Consider the following 24,805-nt stretch of genomic DNA (forward strand, 5'->3'; position numbering starts at 1 on the left):
GCACCGCCCAGAGAGGCACCCGCAGGCCTGACTGACCCCACCCACCTCATGCCCCGCGCAGGCGCCCCTTCCAGCGGAAGGGGCAGCCACCCCGCCCCAAGGAATGTCTTGTCAGGGTCACGGGCCCCGGAGCCTGGAGAAGCAGGCTGCTCTGCCCCCTCCCCCGGGCCCAGGCGCCAGGCCCAGTGAAAGGTCCGGCCCTGTCCCGGCCACGCCTGCGGGGTTGAGTCCCCGTGAGAGAGGAGGAGCTGAGGCTCCGCCCACCCCTCTCTGGGCAGGCGCCTGGAGGCCGACGCGCGGGCCAGCGCCGGCAGCCGGCTCCTCTCCGCACCCACCAGGTGGCGCCCGCGGCACGTCCCGCTGGGCTGCTCGGGCGCCCCGGACCCACTCCCGCCTGTCCCGCCTGACCCAGGCTTGCGGTGTGACCGCCGGCAGGCCGCTCTCTCGGTCCTCCTCGGGCCCTAGGGCCTGGCAGTGACCCGAGTCTCGGCCTTGGCCAGCTCGGGGCCCTGCAGGATGGCTGGTCCTTCCTGGTGGTCGGGGTCTGCGGCATTGCGTGGACAGAGCTGGTAGGCAGACGGCTGTGCAGTCTGGGTGGCTTCCTTGGGGCATGGAGCTGGGGTGAAGCCAGGTGGAGACAGGGACGGCCAGGGCATCCCCCGCTCCGGTGAGTCCCGCCGGAGTGGGGTGGGGGGACATCGTCCCTCAAAGGTCATCCCTGGGGCCTCTGGGCAGGAAGGACAGGGCGCTCCCCTCAAGCGGACCGGCCACATGCTCCTTCACCTGCCACCCAGCAAAACAAGCCACAGAGTTGAAAAGCAATTTTTATTGAAGAATTTGGAGGGAAAGTCTCATAATAGTAAAAATACTAAAGTTGAGTATAAAAAAACGCCACGGTGCAGCGCAGCGTCCAGCCGGGAGACACGGAGGGTGCAGCGACGGCCCCTCCGAAGGGTGTCAGGTGGGGCCAGGGCAACAGCAGGAGAGTGAAGCTTCTATAAGGACAGGTGCTACCAGGGGAAGCCATCGGGTGAGACGGTCCCAATGGGGAAGGGGGCGGAGTGAGGGCCCTCTCCTGAGATTAGAAACCCCAGTATGCACGTGAACAGCATAATACTCGGCAACAGATGTCACCTGGCTCTTCTATCTTGCCGGCGAACCCCGGCCCAACCCCATTGCAGGGGCCACCCTCCTCCAGCCTCAGTGCTGGGGCTGCTGCGTGCCCCACCCAGAGCGAGAGGGGGCCAGGCCAGCGCACCACGGCAAGGTGGCTTCTGGGGCCCCCGGGCCGGGCCGGGCCGAGGCAGGGGCAGCCAGGGACAGCCGGCGAGAGGGACGGAGGGGCCGCGGGCAGGGCCCACCCAGGCCCGATTGCACTTGGCTGCAGAAGTCCTCAACGTTTTCCTACGTGAATCTAATTGTTCCGAAGGCCGCGGCCACGTCTGGAGAACTGGATGAATAAATTAAGAAAAACCGCAGGATGTCTTCCTCCCGACCTGGCTGGCCGAGAGGACACCGCCCCCAAGGCGGGCAGCCCTGCCCACAGCACGAGGCATCTTCCCATCCGTGTTGGAGGACAGCAATGGTTCCGCCCAAACGCATCCGGAAATAAGAAACATTAAATACAGATCATCCGTGCGAGGCTTCCTCCCGAGTCTTCCAAGCCCTCGTCCAGAGCACGTGGCTGCCCATGGCTGCGTCCCAAGCACGCCGGCTGGCCCCTCAGGCCGTGCCGCTGGCCGAGTAGGAGAACTGGGGGAAGTGAGGCCTCCGTTCGCTGTCCACGCCCTCCATGCTGTCGTCTGCGGGCGGGAGGAGCGGTTCAGCTCCGGGCACCGGGCAAGTGAGGCCGGCCGGCCCCAGGGCTCGCCTCCCAGACTCCGCGTCCAGCCTCAGCGAGCCCCCATCCCACGATCCCGGGGCCGGGGGCCGCGGCCCTCCCGCCCTGACGGCCACCCGTGAGGGAGCCTTCCCAGTAAAATGCTGAGCACGGAGTTCTGTTGCCCGGAGAGGAGGAAGGCGTCGGCAGGGAGGCCCCCTCACCTCGGTCGGGCGGCGTGATGGTGATAATCTGGGCTGTGAACTCTTCGTCAAAATACCTGGTGTCCGTCTCGGACGTGACCTGAGGCTTGAAGGGTGGGCTGAGCTGCAGGAAGGGGGCTGCGTTACAGGTCTCACCCTGTACTGCCCGGCGCACCTGGACCTGGACCTGGACCTGGACCCAACTCAGGACCCACCCAGGAGCCAAGGCTGGGGCCAGGCCTTCCTCTGCCCACGTCCCCTCTGGGGCCTCGCCCTTCAGGGATCCACCTGCGGGGCCACCGGCCTCACTCGCGGCCCCCGGATGGCAGAGTGGCCCGGCAGCGTCAGGCCACAGAGAGGACTCACCACAACGCAGGACGCAAGGGCAACTGCAGAAGGACAGGCTGGCGGGAGGAAGGACCCCCACTCCCCCGACCCCGGGCCCAGGTGCAGGGCTGCCTGGGAACTAGCAGCAATTAGCAGGGGGTCTCTCGGGTCGGGGCTGGGACTAGAGCGCTTGGAGGGCAGGCCCAGGAGGCGGCAGGACCCTGGCTGGAGCAGAGCAGGGTGGAGAGCCCTGTCTCACAGGGACAAAGGCCCAGCCGGCCATGTGTGGCCTGCAGGGGAGGGGTGGGCTGGAAACGGGGTGGAAGCATGCTTGGAGACAGGTACCCAGCAAGCCTAGGGGCAACCGTCCTGAGCCTGCTGGCCACCCCACCAGCACGGGCCAGGGCCTGGGGCTCCCAGGTCCCTCCGAGGGCAAAGTGCAGAGGCACACGTGCAGGAAGCAGCTGCCTCGCTCCTCGGAGGCCTCCTCACGTGTGCTTGTGGGGTGTGTAAGCAGGTATGTGTGTGAGCAGGTGGGTGTGAGCGGGCGTGTGCGGGGGGAGGGGTGTACACAGGCCCCACGCACCTTCTTCTCATACACATCCTGCCACACGATGCTGGCGAAGAAGCGGTGCTGCATGATCTCCTTGGCGTCCTCGGAGCCCCCACCGAGCCTGCGGGGAGACGGAGGCCACGGTGACGGGGTCGCCACCTGCGGGGCCCAAGGTTCGGACCCCTCCTCCCACAGGCTGAGGTCGGCCGCCAGGCAGCAGCCCGGGCAGCTGCAGGGTGCTGGGTGGGCAGGAGCTGCCAGCAGGGCCGGCTCTTCCCGAGCAGGTGTGAGCAGGCCCTCTGCCCGGGCCAGCCCAAGCCGAGGACATCACACATGGCCACCAGCACGGTCATTCCCTGGGGGTTTCGGGGGACAGCCCAGGGCAGGGCTCACCGCTGCTTGGGGTCCTTCTTGAGCAGCCCTGAGAGCAGGGACTTGGCCTCAGGGCTGAGCGTGCGTGGGAAGCGGATCTCCTCCATGAGGATGAGCTCGAAAAGCTTCTCGTGGTCCTGGTTGTAGAAGGGCAGGCGGCCGCACATCATCTCGTACATGACCACGCCCAGCCCCCACCAGTCCACCGCCCGGCCGTAGTCGTTGTCCTCCAGCACCTGGGGTTGCAGGGCACGGGCTCAGAGAGCGCCTGAGACACGGGGACTCGGGGGTCGGGAGGGGGGAGGGGGGACTCGGGGCGCGGCAGACGCGCACCTCGGGGGCCAGGTACTCGGGCGTCCCGCAGAAGGTCTTCATGGTGGCGCCATCCTTGATGCCCTCCTTGCACAGCCCGAAGTCCGTGATCTTGATGTGCCCGTCCTTGTCCAGCATGAGGTTCTCCAGCTGCAGGAGGCGGCCTCCGGGTCAGCCCGCCTCCACACCCCGCCCCCAGCCCCGCCCCCAGCCCCGCCCCAGATCCCCGGCCCCGCCCACCTTGAGGTCCCGGTACACCACGTTCTTCTCCGAGTGCAGGTAGTCCAGGGCAGACACGATCTCGGCGCCGTAGAACCGGGCCCGGTCCTCGGGGAACACCCGCTCCCGGGACAGGTGGAAGAAGAGCTGCGGGACGGGGAGCCTGAGCGGGGCCGGCGACCTGGGCCAGGGTCACGGGGCGGAGACCCTAACCAGGCGGGGAGCGGGGAGGGCAGCCACCCAGACACCCGAGGCTCAGAAAGGGCCGCCCCGGGACCGGGCCCTACCTCGCCTCCGTTGGCGTACTCCATGACGAAGCACAGGCGGTCGTGGGTCTGGAAGGAGTACTTCAGGGCCTGTGAGGGAAGCAGAGCTGGAATCCGGCCCTCAAGCTGGGCAGGAGCTTCGCCCTGTTCAGGGCGGGGGATACCCCGCTGCCCCACCGGCCGCGCCTGAGGACGAGTGGCTGCACGTCCAGGGACCGAGAGGCGGTGCCCCTTTAGGGCCGCCTTGCTGCCCTCACGCCTCAAACCACAGGCGGCCTCGCTTTAAAAGAAAGGCCCGCTGATGACCGCTTGCTCACAGAAACACGGACGGGAGATCCTCCCCGGCTCTGGGCTCCCGCACGGCCAGGCCGGCCGCACCGACCAGGGAATCTGCAGAACGCGATGTTAGCGTCCCGTACGGGGATCCACTGGAGGGTGGAGGGCACGACAGAGCCTGGCCTTTTCCTCACAATCCTCCAGCCAGACAGAGGGAAAAAGGGCAAAATGAAGCAGACGAGGCAAAGCCACGGTGACGAGTAACGTCTGGACGAGCAAACACGATGTCTGCTCTTGAAGTCATGTTTCTCATAAGAAAACGTCTCAGGAAAAACATCGCTGCAAGCCTCACCACTGCTCTGCCCCTGCTTCGGATCAGGCCGTCCCCTGGAGCGAGGACACCTGTGCTGAGCGGAGGGGACAGGCCCACAGTGGTCCCGGGCACAAGACCTCGGAGGCCGGCGCCAGGTCGCCCAAGGCCTGAGTCCTGAGCCCTGTCCGCCTGACTGCTGACCTTCTGGGGGCGGAGCTGGCTGGGCCTGGCAGCCTAATTCCGGGCACTTCCCTGTTGCTCCAGAAGGCCAGGTGTTTTCCATACACCCCTCCTGGCCCAGGTTCCCCCGGGACAGGGACCTCCCGGAGGGAGCCTCAAAGGGGAAGCAGTGCAAGACCGTGCAGAAGGGTGGGCATGGGGGGCGTGGCCCCCCAGGGTCTCAGCAGGCCAGAGGGCAGGCCAGGCCTCCTGCCCGCTCTGTGCACCAGCGACCCCGCACCACGCACCTCCACCTGCCCCTCCTGGAGGCCCGCCCGCCGTCCACGGGGCCCTGAGCCCGCCAGATTCACAGGGGAGGAGGGGTTGGTGCGAGTGACCGCGCGACCCCAGCACCTGCTGCCCGAGCCGTCCCCCCGGGGTCCAGAGGGGACTCACCGTCAGGAAGGGGTGCCGGGAGTTCTGGAGGACGCGGTTCTCCGTGAGCGTGTGGGCCACCTCGTCCTGGAAAACAGAGCCCACTGAGCCGCCCGCCCCGCCTGGCCCGGCGCCGGCCCCAGCCCCCAGTCCCGGCCCCCAGCCCCGGCCCTGGCCCCTACCTTGGCCACAATGACCTCCTTCTTCAGGATCTTCATGGCATAGTAGCGGCCCGTGGCCTTCTCCTTCACCAGGATCACCTTCCCGAAGGTGCCTTTGCCCAGCAGCTTCAGGTACTCAAACTCATTCATGGTCTGAGGGTAGCGGGCAGGCACCAGGGTCAGGGGGCAGCATGGTGAGTGCTGGAGGCCCAACAGTGGTGAGGGGTGCCAGAGGCCGGGGCCACCGCGGCCAGCCTCGGGGCCGAGCACAGGTGGGGCCCGAGGGGTCCAGGGCTCGTGGGAGATCACGGGGCTGTGCGCCCCGACTTGGAGCCCTGGGGTTCGGGGGGACGGTGGGAGCAACGGCACCCGGGCCTTCCCGAACCTGGCGTCCCTCCCTCACTCCTGTGCGAGGAGCTGGGCGGGGCAGGGCCCCAAGGGCAGGGCCGGGCCTCACCACGCGGTGCTTGGGCTTGGCCAGCGCCACCTCCATCTCCTCGGCCCCTGAGTTCTCGCCAGGCGAGCCCGACCGGAAGTCCATCATCTCCTCCTCCTGCCTCTTGAGCCCGTCGGCCACCGTCTGGATGGCGGTTGTCCACTCCTCCCTGCAGGGCAGTCAGTCGGCTGAGGCCCCAGCCCCGCCCAGGCCTGGGGCCTCCCCCTCCGAGGCCCCTGGGCTTGGGGCACCGGGACTCGTCTCCAGCGCGTACCGCTCCTCGGGGGTCTCTACGTGGAACGTGCGCTCGATGACCGTGGTCCACTGCAGACAGCGGATGATGAAGGTGTTGGGCCGCGGCCGCTCCGTCTTCATCAGCTGGCATTCTGGGGGCAGGCGAGCATCTGTCTGCACTGAGCCCCGGCCCACCCGCCACAGCCCAGCCCTGTAAAAGGGGGCCAGGACCCCCACTCCAGCTGGGACCCTGCTCAGAGAGCTCAGCGGCGCCCCTCAGGGGGTGTCTGGGGGCCGGTCAACCCTCCGTGGTCCTTCCTTGGGTCTCCAAGCCCCCCTGCCAGCCAGGACACGGCCTTCAACCAGCCGGAGGGTGAGGGGTTTGGGAGGGCAGCTCGCCCTCCCCGAGCAGAACCATCCCACCACTTTCCCAGCCTCACGATGACCAGCGCTCTGCCTGCCCCCTCTCGGCGCAGGGCCAGTCCCAGAACAGAGGGGGATAGTGACTCACCCTCCGGAGAAGCTGCCTGTCCACCCCCGAGGCCACTTGGGCTGCACCCTCCCCACACTGCTGCCCATGCCCCCAGGTGCACACGGGAGTGAAAACAGGCACATGCACACCTGGAACACGCACACCTGCAGCCGAGGAACCGTGGAGGTGCCCCAGGCCCGGAGAGGGGCTGGATTCCAGCCCAGCCTGTATGAGGCGGGAGGGGCCGCGGGGCCAGCGCAGGGGTCTCCGACATTCCAGCATCTAGGCCCTGGCAACCGCGAGGGGCCCCGGCCGGGCTCAGCCAAGCGCAAGGGAGCGAGGAATGGTCTGCCAGGCCGCGGGGCCAGGAGGGGGCTGGGGCCCAGCCTTACGCGGAGGGAGGCCTGTGTCTACACGGGGCAGGGAGAGAGGAAAACCTGTGCGGCCAGCCTTCTGGGTCCCCACATGCCCCCTCCCACTCGCTCAGCCCATCGGAGACCACCAGGAGCCCCCAGGGCTCAGGCGCCTGACACCCACCCAGGGCCTGACTTCTCATCTCTCCACCCTGGAACCCATCCCCAAGGAAGAGCCCCTGGCACAGAGGCCCCCGCAGAGCCGCTCCCCCCTCCCACATGCCTCTGCTCCTGCGCCTGAAGCCCCTGCTGGCCTAATGCCCGGGTCAGGGCCCCAGTCCCACCCACTGCTCAGGAAACCCCTCTGGGCGGTGCCCACCTCCCATGCACCTCCTGAGAGCCCCCCCCCCGTGCTCCCCTGCATTCAGCCTGGGGAACACTCCCGAGGGGCCTCAGCCCCCCAGCAAGGCAGCATCCCTCTGGCCGAGGATCCTTCCCAAGCCCGGAAGCCCCCAGGCTGACCCAGGAGGCCCTGCGGGGAGCCAGACACACTGCAGTGAGGCTCCCACGCGGCCACAAGGCTGCGGGGACGGGGGTCTGCCTCCTTGGCCTCCCCTCACCCCCAGGCCCCCGTTCTACCTGCTGCTTTGCTGAGACTTGAGGAGCCCGGGAGGGGGTTCAGGGCTCACAGGAACCAGGCCCTGCTAAAGCACCCCCAAGGGAGCCTCCCTTGTGGCGCAGGGCCTCTGCTCCTCCCACTAGAAGCCCTGCAGCACGGGGCCAGGCACACCAGGGGGTGGGCAGGACGGCCCCCATCTCAGAATATCTGCAGGCGCGGAGGCTGGGAATCCTTCCCCGTCAGCCGAGGACGGGCCCCCTGTGCTATGCCCCCTCCTGAGACCCTGGACCACAACCTGCGGTCTGGCGGCAGGGGGTGTGCGTGCACCCAGAGGACCCCGAGCTCCCAGGCACGTGGCAGGGAGGGCAGAGCCAGCCGGAGGGTGGGGGTTGAATGAAGGAGCCTGGGGTGGAGCCAGGACTGTGCTCTGCACCCCAGACAGCAGCCCAGGCGGACCCCAGGGTGTGCTGGCCGACAAGCCCATCACTAACTCACCCATCAGGCCCGTGTCCCGGGCCAGCCCGGGCAGAGCACCGGGAACAGGGACCAGGCCGGAAGGCCCGCCCGGCCCAGCATCCCACCCACCCACCCGTCCCCATGCCTGGGTGCCCCCCACCATGGGTAGGGTCACACCTGCCGTCCCCCTGCAGGTACGTAACGAGCCCACAGTAGCACTTGGTTTAGAAAACGTGCAAGTTTGTTCAGCGTCCTGAGACGCCGCAGGCCAGCAGTGCTGCACCCACCCACCTGGCACCCCAGCTGAGGGTGGGAACAAACGCACTGCCACAGTGGACTGGGGTCTCTGAAAACCTGTGGTGGGCACTCGTGCTGGGGCGACGGAGGCCCCGGGAAGCTGGCTGCCCCCCACCCCCACACCCTCTTCCTGCCTCTGCCGGGGGCTTTGGGGAAAGAGGCCCTGGTGGGCTCGTCTGGCCCCCACTGGAGGAGGGGCCCAGGTCGGCCAGCTGCCCCAGGCCAGGCCCTCCGGTCTCCAGAAGTCCACCCGGAACAGCGTTGGGCTCGGCTCGGAGATCCCTGGCAGCCGGAGCCGACCACTGAGCGGTCCCTGAGGTGACACAGGGCCTCAGGCCCAGCCTGGTCCCCGGAGGGCTGCTGGCCCCAGACACAGCGGCCAGGGGGACCCCACGTGGGGCCGCTGGGCCCAGAGGGCTCTCTCCGCCCCGCCCACCGGCCCGGCGCCCTCATCCCGACCCAGGGCGGCCGCCGGCACACTTACGCGCCACGGAGAAGTTGTTCAGGGGCGACTCGCGCTGCTCCACGTCCTGCGGCCGCTCCTTGTAGCCGATGAAGGTGCCGTCGTTCTTCAGGAGGAAGTACCGGGGCCGCCAGGTCTTGATGTACTCACCTGAGGACAGGCGGGCGGGCAGCACTGAGGGGCTGCAGCCGCCGGACCACGCTCCCCCTACACAGCCCGCTCCCCGGGGTAAGTCACAGCTGGTTGTGCCGGGACAGATGCGCCCAGGATGCCCCAACTCCGGGCACTGACCCCGATTCCCCTGGGGCAGTCAGAGGGTGGGTGGGAAGACGGGTTTCACTGTATGAAAGCACCGCCTCTGACCAAGTGCGAACCCTGAACCTGTGATTGAAAGGGGGCCAGGCCGGCACCTGGGCCTGGGGGAAGCGGTACGACTGACAGGAGGCCGGCCCGATCCAGAGGGCCTTCCTGGAGGAGGTGGTGCCAAACCAGCCGGTCTCCAACCAGAGCGCGGGGACCAGCTACAGCCACCCGCCAGGGGCTTCAGGGCCAAGAGGCCTCCCCACCCACCCTGGGTGCCGCCAGGGGGTGGACGCGGCAGCTACTGTGATGACCGTGGCGACTGGGCTGCCCACCGCAACTGGCCCCCGCCAAGAGGATGGAGCCTAGCTAGCATCCAGCAGTGAGGGGCCAGCATCACACTCAGAGTGCGATCACGGGGGCTTGCCTGGCAGACACGAGCCCACCTGCAGCACGTCCCCAGGATGGGCACTCGGGACAGAGCCCCCTCTGCCTGCGTGACAACACTTGCTGTCCAGGGGCCCTGAGCGCTGTTGTGAAGCCAGACCCAGAGGCGGCTGTGTGGTCCTCGGGCTGGGACCTGCCGTCCTGGGCCCCCACACCCACCCACGGGTCAACCAGGTGCCCAGGAACGTTCTCCCCGAAGCTCTGCAGCATCAGCCGTGAACAGGCGCTCGCGCTCAGGAAGCAGAGCAGATGTCCTCTGCGACGCGCCGGCAGTGCCATTTTTCATACTGACACCCGGAAAAAACGCCTCATTTACATTTTGCCGAGCCAGGAGTTTGAACACCGCCGAAGAACTTACTAATTAGGCGCCCGCTTCAGCAGAGGGCCACCGGGCAGCAGGAGGGGAGGGGCCGGACCTTCCCTACGAGCTGAGCCCCGCACGCAGCCACCTGGAGGGCGAGCAAAGGCCCAGCGCCCCGCGCCTCGGTCCGCTCTGCCCCTCCCCCCGCCTCACCGCCCAGCTCCCACCCTGCACGACCCAGGGCCTCTGGGGGCTGCTGGGCAGTCGGGGCCTCCAGCCACTCCCTTCCTTCCCCAGGGAGCCCAGGCAGGGGTCCCCACCGGGCCAGACACCACTGGGCCAGGGAGGACCCGGGCGTCGGCCGGTAACCTGCCTTCACCCCGACAGCATTTAGCGGGGTCTCCACCCAGGTCTGAGCCCCCCAGACCCCTGGGGACGTGGGCTGGGAAGGTGGTGAGGCCACCCTTGAATGCTGCCTCCCGTCCCGGGCCCGGGGACCGCCCCCTGGCCACTGGTCCCAGCCAGCCTCCCGGCACGGCGCAGGCTGGAGCAGAGCTGGTTCCGGGGGCTGAAGGCGGCCCACCCCGCTCCATCCCGGGCGCCCGCTGCTCGCTCCCACCCGCCTGCGCTCGTCTGGAGCTGTCGGCCCCTGATGGAGTGCCTCCCATCCCGCCAGCTGCCGCTCCCCGGGACGCTAAGTGCGCGGGGAGAGTGATGAGTGCCTCATCCGTGCAGCCCCGAGAATCCATCTTGATCACCAACTGCTGGCGGCCCCCACCGTGCCCAGCATGGCGGCCCCCCAGCGCCGCACCCCACGCGGGCAGTCGGCGCGTGTGTGCCCACAGAGGCGTCCGCGCTCGGCAGGACCCGCACGCCCCGGGCCTGGGCCTCGGACCCCACTGTGGCTGAGGCCCTGGGAGGGGGACCCGCCCCCAGCCACGTGACCCTGCACCTGCCCTCCAGCTTTCACCCCACAAGCCCGCCCAGGGCGCTGAAGGGGGGCCAGGCGACGGGAGCTGGGCAACACACGGGTGGAAGCGACAGGCGGGGAGGCAGCCCCACTCGGGCCCTGGCCCTCAGCAGCCGGCATCCGGACCCCCGGAGGAGAAGCCAGGACCGCGGCGGGGGCGGGGGGGAACGGGCGGGGGGACGGGCGGGGGAGGCCGGGGCGGCCAGGGCCACGGCGCTGAGACCCACAGACCCCTTTCTTCAGCCTCTGGGGCACTCCCGCCTGCAGACATCCAGCCAGGCCCCCAAGTGACCGCCAGCCGCAACCTGGGCCGTGGCCTGCATCTGAACGAGTTCAGTGCGGACAGGACGCCGGTGGGTGGCCGGTCCAGGGACGGGGGGGACACAGGAGGGGCGAGGGGAGGAGGTGGCCGCCCTGTGCCTGGCCACGGCTGTGCTCTGTCCTCTCGGCTGTAACACCTGTGGGCCAGCGAGGGGGATGAGGCAGCACAGACACAAACGGCTCCTGCTGGGAACAGGCGAGAAGGCCCAAGTCTGCTCTTCAGATGCCGCGCCGTAAACTGGCGGGTGGGGGGGGGCCCTGGTCTCTGGGGCCAGATGACCGCCCACCACCGGGTGGCCTCCCAGCAGCGGCCACACCAGGGTCAGCAGGGACTGGCCTGGACCTGGGCCCAGGTCGGGTCCCCTCGTCCCTGCCACTCCCGCCCAAGCCCAGGACTCCCACCCACCCCATCCCACCTGAGCGAATGCTTCAGACCGGGGCCCTGGAGCCCCACGTCACAGCTGGCCCAGCTCCCCTCCGCGCAGGGCAGGACAGCACCCCGGTCGGGAGACCGGAGCTGGGGGTGGGCACTTGGAGGCACGCGTGGTCTGGTGCCCACCCCGACCTGGAGGGTCCATCCTCAGCCCCCCCCCGAGGTGGGGGGCTCTTTCAGAAGCCCAGCCCTGGGCCAGGGCAGGGGAGGGGCCCTACAGCACCACACCCACCCCTCCCAGACACTGGCGCCCCACCCGGCCACCAGCGAAGGGGACCCACGCCCCCTGAACCCCGAATGCCCAGGCCTGGCCACCTGCCTCCCAGGCTCCAGATGAGGAGGCAACTGCCCTGGGTGGGGTGGGCGTTGGGGGGGTGCCCAGGTCAGCCGGGCTCCTGTGCCCAGGGCAGGGCTTCCCTCCTCCTCCTGCCCCCCTGGGACTCCCAGCCCCCAGCCCCGGCCCCCTCAGCGTCCCCGTGTGTCGTCCACCGGGAGGGCCCTTCCGCCATCCCAGCTCATCCCCAGGAAGGGGCTGCAGGACCCTCAAGGAAGGGGGATTCCTCGCCAGCATCACTTGTCTCCCACAGCCCAAGTCACCCTGACGGGGCCACACAGCCAGGATCAGGGAAGGAAGGGTGCCGGCTGACAGCCTGCGCCTCTACACCTCCCAGTCCGGGCCCCAGGCCGCGCTGTGGGTCAGGGCACCCCCGGCAGGAGACGCGGAGGCCAGGACCCGAGCCGCTGGGGGCCCCAGGGGCGCAGCGCGCAGGCTCCCCGCACCCCAGGCCTGCCACCCGCGAGTCCTCCCCTGCCTGGCACCTCAGCCCCTCTAAGCCCCCAGCGCAGGCCGCCGGCTGCCACACCCTGAGCTCCATGGACGGTCTGAGTCCCCAGCTCCCGGGGAAACTGCTGGATACACGCTTTGCCGCAGCGGTGGCAGGCGGCGCTGAGCTGTTTCTCCACAGCGAAGGGAGCCCCAGCAGGCCGGGGGAGCGGGTGCCAGCTGACGGCGGCCACCACGCGGTCCCCCGCCACCGCCACATCCGTCGCTCATGGACAGCTGCCGCACGCCATCACCCCCCTCCCCGGCGCCGCGGGGCGGGCGCGGGCCTGGCTCATCGCGTGTCCCCACGTCCCTGTGCCCCCGTCCCACCGGCAGGACACCAGACCACGGACAGTCAGCGAAAGCCCGAGAACCGGTGCCAGGGAGGGGGCACGGCCCACTCAGGCAGAGCCCAGGCCGGGCGGGTGAGCCACGCCGCCTGCTCCTGGGGACGCTTTCCCAGGGCAGCTCGCTCGGGGTCCTCACGGGGGCACGAACGGCCAGTGTGGACAAAGGAGAGGAGAGGTGGCCACTCCCGGCCCAGCAGCGGGGGGACAGGTGGAGGACGGGGGTTCCCCCGGCACAGCCCCCCGAGCCCAGCTGGGCCGCCCCCAAGCTGCCTGGCAAGCCGAGAAGGTGGGATCATTATGACCAGTCACTCCCGGGGGAAAACAAGGCCCAAGGGAGAGGGCTCTCAAGGTCACGGAGAGGCAGATGGTGGCCAGAGTCCCAGGTCCGGCTGCCCAGGCGGGGCTCACTCCTCGACACAAACCGAGAACTCTTCGCAGGTCGTTGGTTCTGCCATCGGGCAGACAGGGGCCCAAGGCCTCAGCCCAATGCACACAGACTCAGACGAACGTGGGGAGGCGGGGTGGGAGGGAGGGATGCAGTCAGGGAGCAGCGCTGTGCCCCGCCCCCCACCGTCACGGTGCAGCAGACAGCTCTGGGGTCTCCCCGCCCCTTCCTGCTGCCCCAGGACGGCGCCAGCTTTCAGGCCTCTCACCAGCGACGACCAACAGCCCCTCTCGCTGCAGCTGCCCGCATGTCACCTGGGCCTGGACGTCCCACCCTCCTGGCCGTCCTCGGAAACCCTCCTCCTCGGGCACCACACATCACCTGCTGCACAGGCCAGAAAAAGGGGCCACCCCGACCCCAGCCCGCCCCGCCACCCGCCTCCCCCGCGCTCTCTGCCTGATGTGACCTGGCCTCACCACTGCAGGGTTCAGGGGGGCTGCGTGGAAAGAGCTGGGCTGGGTCCAGGGCTCAGGGCAGCCACAGCCATACCTCTGCCTGCAGGGGCACCTGAGGCCTACACTTTCCAGGCCGGGTGGGCCTGGGAGGCAGGGCAGGCAGCCCCCAGGCCTGTCAGTCCACCAGCTTCCCCCCATCTGCTGGCCCCTTGGGTCACAGGCCCTGGCAGAGGGGACTCTGGCCACCACCGGTCCTGGCCCAGGCCCTCAGGCAGCGTCTGCCCAAAGCCACACGGCACTTAAGTTCTAGGTTTCCAGAATGTTTCCCTAGGGACATGCCTCTCACTCCTGTGCTGAGAGCCCAGGATAAACCCAATGAAACCAAGGGAGGTGTCGGGGCTCCCCGGGCAAGGCAGAGGCAAGGAGGAGAAGGGGGTGGTGAGAGTGAACAGACGGGCAGCACGGGCTCCCGGGAGAGCAGGTGGGGTGGCAGCAGAGCCCTCCCTGCAGACACAGCTGCAGGAAAGGAGAGCCCCGTGGGCACCGGCCCTGCCCAGACCCCCCTCCCTGCAGACCCTCAGAAGAGGCAGAGCAAGACCCTGGCGTCTAAGTGACCCCCAGCCTCCGTGAGCCAGGGCCCTCCCCAGGGCACGAGGGGCTCCAAGCACCAACTCCACCTCCCCCAGGAAAAAGCACCACCTACACAGGGGAGGGGGCAAGGGAATGAGGGACAGGTCGGGGGGACCCTCCAGAGAAAGGGCCTTCCACCTCCCAGCCGCCCAGCTCTTATTTACTTATTCCCTAACTGGGAGCCACGTCGTGGTGCGACAGCCGTGAGGACAGCAAGACCTGGCTAGGGACGTGGTGGGGACATGGGGACATGGTGGCAGGCTGCATCCTCCCAGCTGCCAGCCCTGTCACCTCATGATCCCGGCCACACCCACCCTGGCCCCAGCCCCGATCGAGCTCATCACAGCCCCCAAACTCCAGCTCACAGCATACCCCACCCCCCAGCCCGGGGTGGAGCGCCAGCATGGGGCCCCCACCCCTGCCAGGAACAGCCGGCTGAGGCCTCTGGGCCTGCGAAACCAGCCGGGAGGAGGCTGGGGGCCGGGGGTCTGTGGTCCTGGGCCTGCTCTGGGATCTGTGCGCCCAAACCAAGTGCCCAGGGGGACCGCACCCCAAGGCCCCCAGGGGTGGCAGAAGAGGCACCAGACAACCCCCCATCAATGCCAACATTCCTGAAACACGAGCGTTATTTCGGACGGTTAAGGAGCCCCGCGTGACGCAGGAAGAAAGGCAGCAGGGGCGTGGCCGGGTGGGCGTGGCCGGGGAGTGCACGAGGCCCTCTGCCAAGCTGCTGGGGGCCAGGTCGGGGCCGGGCTGGGGGCCTACCCGTGGGGTTGAGTGGGCAGGGGCCCGGGGCACCCACCGCTACGGGTGCAGAGGCAGCAGGCGGCCGCCGGCTCCAGTTACGGGAGGGCCCGCGGGGAGGGCGCTGGCAGCGAGCCTGGCCGGGTGCGCCCGGGCAGAGGGGATGCCAGCCGCGCCGGCGCCCCCGCCCCCACCCTCCCAGGGCACTTCTAGGAACTGGCCTGACGCGACCCGGCCCAGGCCCCTCCTGAGGGCTGGCAGTGGGCAGGGCCCGGACCCAGGGCCCCCTCCCCTCCACGCACAGGGCGCACACTCAGCTCCCTGGGGCGGCTGGGCGGCCGGTAGAGGCCCCCTCCTCGCCACCACAGGACCAGGAAGCAGACAGGAACACGGCCCGCTCAGGGCCCCTCAGGCCCGGGGCAGCGGTGACCCCTCATCCCCCAGCGCAAGGACGCCCGAGCTTCCTCTTTCGTTGTTTGTTTTGAAGGGAAAACTCAACCGGCTCACAAAACAGGAAACTTGGTCCCACACAGGCCGGCAGGCCTCGGCCTCAGCCTCGTGCCACCGCCCGCGGGCTCAGGGGCACCCCTCCAGGAACGTGCCCCCCTCCCAGGCACCGTCCTACGGAGCAGAGGCCCCCGCACCTGCCCCCACCCTTGGGCCGGCCGCCTGCACGCACCTGCCTCAGTGGACCAAGGGGACCCCCTGGACCAAAGCCACGGCCGCTGCAGCGAGACATGGAGGGGACCTGGGCATCCCTCGCCTGAGCCAGGGACGCTGAGGTGCAGGGGGAGGAGGGCCCAGGACAGCTCCAACCTCCAGCCTGGGGCACCGGGCGAAGGGAGCAGCCTGCCTCCCCTGACGGTCCCGTGAGCCCCTTGCCCGGCAGAGTGGCCCGGGGCTGTGCACACAGATGATTCCCAACGACGGGCCCCCAGGCAGGTGTGCTCAGAAGTGGGTTCAACAGGCCCCTGCAGGCCTTGGCCCCTGCTGTCGGCTCAGCAGAGCCGCGCCCCCTCCACGGCCCCGCCCCATGGGAAGCCCAGGACTGGGGATGGGGGGAGTCTGTGTCAGCAGCTTAGAGCCACCTGGGGGGCAGGTAAAGCCCAGGGCCGCAGCCAGAAGCAGGACCTGGCCAGGACGGAGGGAGGGTAGGGGGGAGGAGCCACTGCAGTCCGGAAGCCCGCCCCCCACCAGGATGCCTGGGACCCGCACAGCAGGATGGCAAGGGCCTGGAACCGGGGGAGGGTCTGGGCCAGAAATGGGCTGCGGGGGGGGGGGGGGGGGGGTGCAGCCAGGCCTGAGACGTGCCAGGGACCAGCCCCACCGAGCCCCGTGAACACACGGCGCCACCAGGCCCGCCGCTCCTGGGGTGGGGGGAGTTAAGCTGACGCACAGACGCTAGCCTCCCACGTGTGCGAGCACCGGGCAGACCTCACTTGGGGTCACGTCCAGGGAGGGTCCTGGACGGGGGACCCCGTGCCCACAGGCCCGCTCTCCTGCACCCCGCCCCTCAGCCCCCACCTGCCGGGCTGCGGCGTGGTGGCTGCCCTAACGGACCCTCCTGGCCAGGCCAGCAGCTGGCCCACGTCAGCCCAGGGGTCCCCGAGGCCAGTGCCCCACCCCCACCCAGACCCTCAGCCCCTTCCTTCACCCCGTGGACAGCATCTCGCTGCCGTCCTCCCTTCTCCCGGCCCGTGTGGCCCAGCTGGCGCGTCCATGGGCTGGAGACGACTAGGACGCCCACAGACCCTGCGCCCTCCACGGGCTCCAAGGGTGGGACTCGCGGGTGGGGCTCTGCTGGGGCAGCTCTCCGTGGGGCTGGGCTGCAGCCGAGGTGGTGCACAGCCCGGCGGGCACCAGGGCAAGTGGGCAGGGACGACGGGGCCCTGGGGACACGTCCCAGAGCAGCTGCACGGACTCAGGCCCGTGGCCTCGCGCACCGCACACAGCCTAAAGACAAAACTGGAGGCCGCAGGCCAAGTCCAGCCAGACCTGCATCCTGAAGGAGGACACGGTTTTTAAACTGTCAACCTTCAGACATCAGGAGAGTGCACATAATAGACCAAACCTTTGGAAAGGCGACTTTCTGAGCCACACCGAGCCCACTGGCCCCCAGCACCAGCGGCTGGAGCTGCACGGCAGCTGCCCACCGCTCGGGCTGTCCACCCACAGCCTGGGGGGTCTGCCCGTCACTCGGGATGCCTGCCTGTCACTCAGAACGTCCCGCTTTATCAGGAAGGCTGCCCACCTCTGGGGACACCCACCCATAGCTTGGGCTGTCCACCCGTCTCGCAGGACATCTGCACACGGTCCCTGCGGCCCCACCCGGCTCCTGCGGCCCCACCCGGCTCAGCCCTCCTCACCACCTTCTGAGCCTTGGGCAGCTGGACCCCTCTCTCCTGGGGACAGCCGGGGACACCGAGGCCCAGAGGGCCTGCTGGGTGCCGCAGGGCAGCACAGCGCTGGGACTCGAGCTGCGGCGTCAGCCGCCAGCCCGGGCTCTCCTCTGCCCCTCGGCGGCTCTGGCCCAGAGTACACGCATCAGGACACCAGGGCCGCAGCCCCGGGCCCTCCCCAGAGATGGGAGGGAGGGAGCCCATGTCCCTGAGGGGCGGGAGAAGGAGCTGGGGGCCGGGGGTCTGTCCTGCCCCGACCCTGGCCAACGGGCCGTTGGGTCAGCTCTCAACACCCACTCAGCCCCGAAGGTTCCTTCGCCCCTCACGTGCAGGCCCTGGGCTGGACGCAGGGCAGACACAGCACGGTGGGCAAGGCAGGCCCTCATCCCACAACAGCCCCCCAACCTACGTAACAAGAAGCAACAGCGTGGGGGGCCTCGGGTCTGCGAGGAGCTGGAGGACAGCCGGAGCTCCCCAAACCCCCCTGGGGATCAGACCCCCGGCGGGGGAAGGGGGCAGGGCGGCGGTGGCACCTCACACCACTGCTGCAGGAGCCCTCCGCCCGCTCCCAGCCCAGGGACCCCCCAGCTCTACCCAGAGCCACCCCACAGGAGGCCTGGCTCCCTCTTCCAGCCAGTCCTGAGAGGCGGGGGGCAGGGCCGGGGGTGGGCGTGACGCTGCAGGTGAGGGAGGGTTCTGGGAGCGGAGCACGCACACAGAAGCATCTTCAAACCGTCCACCCTCCTGCCCGTGACGCGGGGTTCGGCCTGCACGTCCGCCCGCCCACGACCAAGGCCAGGACGCTATCCACACCCAGGAAGGGTACGCGAGCCCCCCCACCCCAGTCTCAGGAAACGGCACCGCTGCGTACCTCCAGCCCCAAATCGGGGTCCTCCTCGATCCCCCAACATCTAACCCAAGCCCACCCATTTCCCACCCCTCAGCCACATGACCCCTGTTCCTTTCACCCAGTCACCCCAAAGTCCAGCACACAGGAAGAGCCCACGTTTGTGGGAAAGCACAGATTCGTAAAAGACGGACAAGAGGACAGAGAGAACGAGACAGCAGTGGGGGCAGTGGAATGAGCCTGCAACACACAGAGGTTCCCACGGGGTCACTGGGAACGGGGAGTGGAGGGCAGGCAGTGGAGGTGGGACACGGCACAGCCCCTCCCGGGCTACAAGAGGGCCAGGGCCACATCGCCGCCCCACACACCGCCTGGGCTGGCACGTGGGCTGGAGAAAGAAGAGTGGAGGCACGTGGGCACGTAGGACCCTCTGTCCCGGCCCAAGTCTGGCTGCACTCTGCCCCAGGGCAGACCCCACCAGGCCCTTGCCCACCACCACACCCACTGCACCCGTAGGGAAACCAAGGCCCACGGAGTCAACAGACTTGCCCTTGGAGAAGGACACAGGGATGGGGCAGCCGAGTCAGGTCAAAGCCCAGCTCCCTGGATGCCCCGCTGGGCCCGACACCCCGAGCCCCCAGCACACAACCCAGGGCGGCAGTCTAAACGTCACCCAGCGTGAGAGGGGCACTCCCACCCGAGCCTGGCTGGCCAGTGGATGCCCCAGTAACTGGGACAGGAGCCCTGGCAGCCCTGAGGCCTAGGTATCTCCTAGGTCAGTCCTTAATCGAACAGTCAGTTAACAGTAGCCAAGGATTAAGGGGTACCGGTCCCCGTGTGCTCTTGTGCTGCCACCAGGCACACAGGGGAGGACGGAGACCAGGGTCAGAGAGGGCATCCTTGCCACCAAAGAGGGCTGAGGTGAGGCAGACAGAGTAGGACCCGATGGGGAGCAGGGGTGGGAGGCTCCAGGCACAAGAAGTGGTACTCCTGGGGGTCAGGAAGGGGTAAACATTGGGGGAGGGGATCCAGAAGGCCGCTGGGTGCAGGAAACCTTGGAGGGGCTCGCCACGGACCACAGGCCCCTGCGGCCTCCGTCTTGAGGCCCAGTGCACTGTCCTCCCTGCAGCCGCCTAAGTGAGCTCTAAAAACACACAGCAGACCACATCCTTGATCCCCTGCTTCGCGCCCTCTGCAGCCCCTTGAGGTCTCAGCTCCATCCCTCCTGTGCTGCCCACCGCAGCTCCTGCAGCTTCCCAGCCTGCTCTGCCGGGAGGCGCCTATGCATCCCACAAAACCCAGTCTCGTGACACCCACTTTTGCCGTGCCTCCCTGTGTGCTCCACCTATGTCTGAGGCTCCCCCTCCCAACAGCCCGTGGGATCCCGAGGTGGGGACGGGGACACCCTCACCAGAGGGTGTGCATGAAGAGTGGCGTGGCTAGTGGCTAGCTAGCATGGGATCGCCAGAGCTTTGGGAGGGAACAGGTCTGGAGGAAGAGCAAGTTGGGGGAGCAGGTGGTGACTGGCCAATCCCCGCCCTGGAGCAGGAGGGAGTGACTTACTCAGGCACCTGGACAGGAGGCCTGTCCAGCCCCCAACCACCGGCCGCTAAGCAACAGAGGGCCGTGGGGCAGGCAGGGCCAGAAGGTGAGGGGCCCAGGCCCAAGCTCCCGTCCCAGCAGCTCCTCACTGAGCCCCTCCCTGGGCACAGGGCCATATGAGTGAGCACAGGGGAGGCTGAGGGGGCTCCAGGCCAGCTGGCTCAGCAGCTCCAGCGTAAACCCGCCCCCAGCTGGGCCACTGGGTGGCACGGAGCCCCCTCCCGCCTACAGCCAGGCCAAGCAGCCCTGCCCTGCCCTCAGGAGCCCTCAGGCAGCGCCCCGGGCCACTAATGCGCCAGGCCTTGGACCGGCCCCAGCGTCCTCACTGCCTTCCAGGAAAGCGGGTGGCTCTTCCCGCCCACGGCCCCAGCCAGGCAGCCACTCACGGGCTGCACGCTGGCCCAGGGCACACGTCCCCGCCCGGGAGGTCCCACGAGGCCATGCCCTCCCGGCCGTGGGGACACTGGGCCCCAAAGCGCACCCGGGCCGGTCCAGGAGGGTCCAGGAGCCCAGGGAGGCCTCGCTCGCCCGGCAGCCACGGCCCAGGCCGCCCCCAGCCACTGAGGAGCCGCAGGCCCACTTGGGACCCTCACCCCCGGCCGGCCCCGCGGGCACTGACCTCGTTTGTGCAGCCAGCCCTCCTTCACGATGGCCACGTCGTTCATGGTGCCGGGGCTCCCGCAGGCCTGCGTGGCCCAGACCTCGCTCACACGCCTCTAGCAGGGTCCTCCCAGAGCCCAGCGGGCTGTCAACAGCCTCTGGAAGAAGAAGAGGGAAGTGTGAGGCTGTGTTGGGCTTGGGGACACTCCTCGGACCTCGAGGTGAGCCCAGGAGGCCCGTAGCGCCTGGGGACTCAGCCTGGGTGTGCCTTCCCACACGACCTGTGCCCTCTTAGCATCCAGAGCCCCCGCTGGCCCCCGCTCTGCCTTCCCGCCACGGCACCTGATACAAAGTCACTCACACTGCTCCCTGGGCCCAGGCCTCCCCTCCCCCTGGGCTTCAAGCCCCTGCCACCACCCCTCCTGGAACCCCAAGCCCTCAGAGCTCACTGCCCCCCTTACCGACCCATTCCCACCTCCCCTGACCTTTGTACAAATCACTCCTGTCCCCAAAAGGCCCTCCTGGTATATCCCAGCCTCCCTAACCTGCCGGCCCAGCGGAGGCCACCTCTTCCAGGCAGCCTCTCTGACTGCTTCAGCCCACACCACTCAGCCTCCCCAATCCCCTGGTGAGGGTGCCCAGTTCTCCCTGTCCATGGTGTTCCTGCCCAGAGGCTGGGGTTCCCAGGCAGAGTCCAGAGCTCCTCTTCCCTGCCCCAGACTGGGAAAGGAGAGAAATTCAAGCGTGACGTCTCAAGAAGGCAGGGGCAGGAGTGCAGGTAATTGGTACAAAGGAGAGCCCAGAGCCCTCCAGGGTGACATGAAAACCCCCTACACACACCCATCCCACAGAAACGCCGAACCCCTCCTAAACCACAGCGCCCCCGCCGGTCTGAATCTGGTTCATTCATTCGGCCAATATGTGCCGGGCATCTCTGGTTTTGCCAGGCTCAGCGCTGGGCACTGGGGACAAAGAGAGGTTCCGACGAGTCCCGTCTGTAAGGAGTACCCAGTCCAGGGTGGTTACAGACCCGTAATTACAGCTTCCAGGAGGCAACAAATGGGGAGGACTGTGCAAACTCAGAGGCACTGGCACCCGCCCTTTGGAGGCCCACCAGCAGCCTTCTCTTGAGCAGACACTTTGGCCATTGATCCTTTGTGGCCCACCCCATTGCTCCCCTGCTGGATGAACTCCTAGGCATCCCTCAAAACCCCGTTCTCACATCACCGGTTCCGAGCATCCTGGGAAAGAGCACTCTCCCCATGAGCAGTCCTCTGCTACCCTTCCAGTTGGGCACTCATGAGGGCAGGCCAGGAAAGACTCCTCTCGGGGACACCCAGGCCGGGCAGAGGCCCTGAGTACCTCCAACATGGGTCTTCCTACAGCCACCTAGACACTCTCCCGCAGCCCCCTTTACTGGCCTCCTGAGGCATGGGCTAAGCACCAAGAGAAGGCCGCTGTGCACTGACTGTCTTGGGCTAAATTTGGAAGGACAGGAAGACCCACTCACTGCCTTGTGTCTGGGACAGGGAAGACGCTCCTTGCCCAACACACTCAGCAAGCCCACAGTCAGGGATGGCAAGTAAGACTGGAAGAGGTACCACCAAGGACAGGGCTCTGAGCCCCACCTGGCAGGCACAGGGGGCTCTGGTGACACTTGAGTAGGCGTGGCCTGGAGGCAGAGGGCTGGACTCAAAGACCTCTGGATGTGCCCCTACCCCCACTGGGGCCTGAGCAGGGCCGGGTGCTGACAGAGTCAGACAGCTGCCGACGGCCCCGTGTGTAAAAATATATCTGCACATACACAGGGTGGTGTGCATGTGCACAGAAACACACACACCGAGCCAAGGCCTGGGCTGCTCTGGGCACAGGGTGGGCGGCACGGATGGGACCTCTGCTTCCCGCCGCTTCTGTCCTGTGAGTGACTTCACCACAAAGGTGAATTACTGCTATTATTAAGTCACAACCTTAAAAAAATAATAATAATTTGTGCTCTGAAGGGCCCCCTCCCCCTGCGTCCAGAACACTGGTTTATGAACCGGATGCTCAGCTGGGGGGCAGGGAACCAAGCCCCACAAGTGTACCCCACCCTTCACCTGGACCAGAGCTCACAGCAGTTAGGGGTGGCCTGAGCAAGGTGGGAGAGGGCCAGGAGTGAATGTCGGGGGCCCTCTGGCCACAGAGCACAGGCCCAGGGCCCTAACTCTGTCCACCGCGACAATACTCGGGAACCAATCCCACCCACCAAGTTCATCAGCTGCCCCGGGCCTCTGGGTTGGGTGGGCAGCACCTCCAGAACCCACCCAGCTCAGGAACAAGTCTCAGGGCCCAGGAGGGCTGCAGTCCTTTGTGGGAGGGCCTGGGCACCCAGCCACCATGGACAACTTTTTGTCTATGGGAAAATGAGGTCCCTTCCAAGGGCCCACCCACAAACTTCAACAAGGGCCGGGGCGAGCCTTTTCCTCGGCCCCCTGAGCACCTACTGTGCGCCGGGGCCCCCCTGGCCGGGCGCCCGGGCAGCTCCCGGCCGCAACGGTGCCCCGGCCCCCCGCGCGCGACCGCACCCCTCCGCTCCGGCCCGGGCCTCGCCCGGCGGAGCCGCTTCCCCAAGGTCATGCGGGAGGCCGGGGCCGGAGGCACGCACCCCCAGCGCCGGCGCGGCCCGCGCCCTCCCCGCCCAGGCCGCGCTCGGCCACTTCCTGCTCCCGCTCCTCCATTCCAGCCGCGCGCGGCCCTGGCCCCGGCCCCGGCGGCCGCGAACAAAGCGGCCGGGCCGCAGGGAGGAAATCCGGGCCCCGGCGGCGGGCGGCGGGCGGGCGGGGACTCACCGGGCGCCGCGTCCGGCGCGAGCGCGGGCCTAGCCGGGCCGCGGCCTCCGGCGCCCGCCGCTCCGCATCCCCGCGGGCCGGCCGGCCGGGGCCGGGCTGGAGGCCGCGGCGGGCGCTGCTCGGGCGGGCCTCGCGCGCCGCCGGACCCGGAGCTCGTGCGCGGCCGCCGGCTGGCTCCTCCGGGCTGCGCTGGCTGCGCTGCTGCGCTGGGCCGGCCGCCCGCCCGCCGCGCTCGGTCCCGCCGGCCCGCCCTCTCCCCGCCCCGCGCCCGCCCCGCCCGGCCGCCCGCCCACATCCGCCTCCGCCGCTCGGGGCGGCCCCACCGTGGGCCGAGCGAGGGCGCGGCGCCGGGAGCGGGAGCGCGCAGCGGGCGGCCCTCGGGGACGGGGACCGCTGCGCTCCTCCGCGGGGCCTGTCCCCAGGCCACGTCCTCTCTGGCTTTGGTTTCCCAGTTTGTCCGGTGAGCCCGCACTTCTCGGCCCAGTACTGCCCCGACTCTGTTAAAAGGGCCGGTCTGGGACGAATCCTGGGCTTCTGCCTCCGTCGGGCGGGGGTGGGGTTGGGGTGTAGGTTAGTGTGACTTTTAGAATGTGCCCCAAGTGGGTAGTTGAAGCTCGGGAGCTGAGGGCTGCAGGGGCCGGGATGGTCCTAAAAGACCCAATCCAAGGACCCTAACTAGTGCAGGTCCCCTGGGGGTCGTGCAGGAGGCTGGCTGGAAGGTGGGCGATCGGTCGGTCATCGGTCTGTGTGCCGAAGGCCTACTGTGGGTCTCGCCCTGGAGTGACCAGCAGTGCGAGGCCTGCTCCCTGGTTGGGGTCTGCCAGGAGCTCGCCTTCCCCAAAAGGAAAATACTGACACCTGGCAGCTACGAAAGTGGACGGGGACTTCATGTGGTGACAGAGGGAGAAGAGGGCCACAGGGGCCAGTGGAGGGGCGTCCAACTGGCACCGCTTCATCCAGCACCCCTGGCCTGGAGTGACCGCCCTGAATCGGGCACAGACACCCAGACAGGGTGCTGGAGGGGGCAGACTCCAGAGAAGAGCGGTCACGGTCACAGCTGAGGCAGCCCAGGATCCTCCCTAATGTCTGGTTGGGCCCCAGGCACTCACGGTCCACTGGGGGACAGCTAAGGGGCCAGCAGGACACTGCAGACAACTCCCCACCCTGACCCCTCCCTGGGCCCTGTCGATCGCAAGTTTCTCCAACAGCTGCCCCTCCCCCCAACCCTGAGGCCTCCAAGTTGATGGTAAGCCTTTTGTAAAAGGAAGACTTGTGGGCTACTTTTCTGGGGTTGGTATGTATTTGGGGGGAGGAGGACATTTTTGTTCCTCGTCCAGGGTCAGAGTTCAGCCTGGGGGGTATAGACACTTCATCTGGGTCAGAGGTAGAAGCAGCTGAGCGCCCAGGACAGCGTCCGCAGCCGGCACTGGGGCTCCGCCGTCCCTTCCTCTTGGGGCTGACCGAGAGAAGGCCGCTCCCGAGGGAAGGACTGCCTCCCCTGCTCGGGGGGACACTCGCTCCTCCGGGGGAGGACACCCAGTTCTGGGCCTCTCCCCTTGGCACCCCGCCCTCCCACCCCAGCCAGCTGCGTGAGCTCTGAATGTGCACCCCCAGGCCCCGCCTCC

At 68.4% G+C, this 24,805-nt stretch overlaps 1 protein-coding gene across 3 annotated transcripts; it reads right to left on the bottom strand.

The window, feature by feature from the left end:
* Window positions 1–811: 811 nt before the first annotated feature.
* On the bottom strand, window positions 812–23,420 carry AKT1 (AKT serine/threonine kinase 1). 3 transcript variants are annotated; one of them, XM_049704947.1, is made up of 14 exons: window positions 23,181–23,418; window positions 20,372–20,510; window positions 8,767–8,895; window positions 6,126–6,237; window positions 5,873–6,020; window positions 5,437–5,568; window positions 5,276–5,341; window positions 4,093–4,161; window positions 3,827–3,952; window positions 3,608–3,736; window positions 3,296–3,510; window positions 2,936–3,023; window positions 2,044–2,146; window positions 812–1,802 (listed from the first exon to the last, which is right to left on the bottom strand). In XM_049704947.1, the coding sequence occupies exons 2-14, from the start codon at window positions 20,415–20,417 to the stop codon at window positions 1,723–1,725; spliced, it is 1,443 nt and encodes a 480-aa protein (XP_049560904.1). In that variant the 5' UTR covers window positions 20,418–20,510; window positions 23,181–23,418; the 3' UTR covers window positions 812–1,722. The 3 variants fall into 3 exon arrangements, with proteins under 3 accessions (XP_049560904.1, XP_033277364.1, XP_049560907.1); XM_033421473.2 differs by lacking the exons at window positions 20,372–20,510; window positions 23,181–23,418 and adding an exon at window positions 6,707–6,967; XM_049704950.1 differs by lacking the exons at window positions 812–1,802; window positions 2,044–2,146 and adding an exon at window positions 2,178–2,411 and having other exon boundaries at window positions 23,181–23,420.
* Between the last annotated feature and the right edge of the window lie 1,385 nt (window positions 23,421–24,805).

This window comes from Orcinus orca, chromosome 2 (genome assembly GCF_937001465.1).
Source record: "Orcinus orca chromosome 2, mOrcOrc1.1, whole genome shotgun sequence".
NCBI classification, from domain to species: domain Eukaryota; kingdom Metazoa; phylum Chordata; class Mammalia; order Artiodactyla; family Delphinidae; genus Orcinus; species Orcinus orca.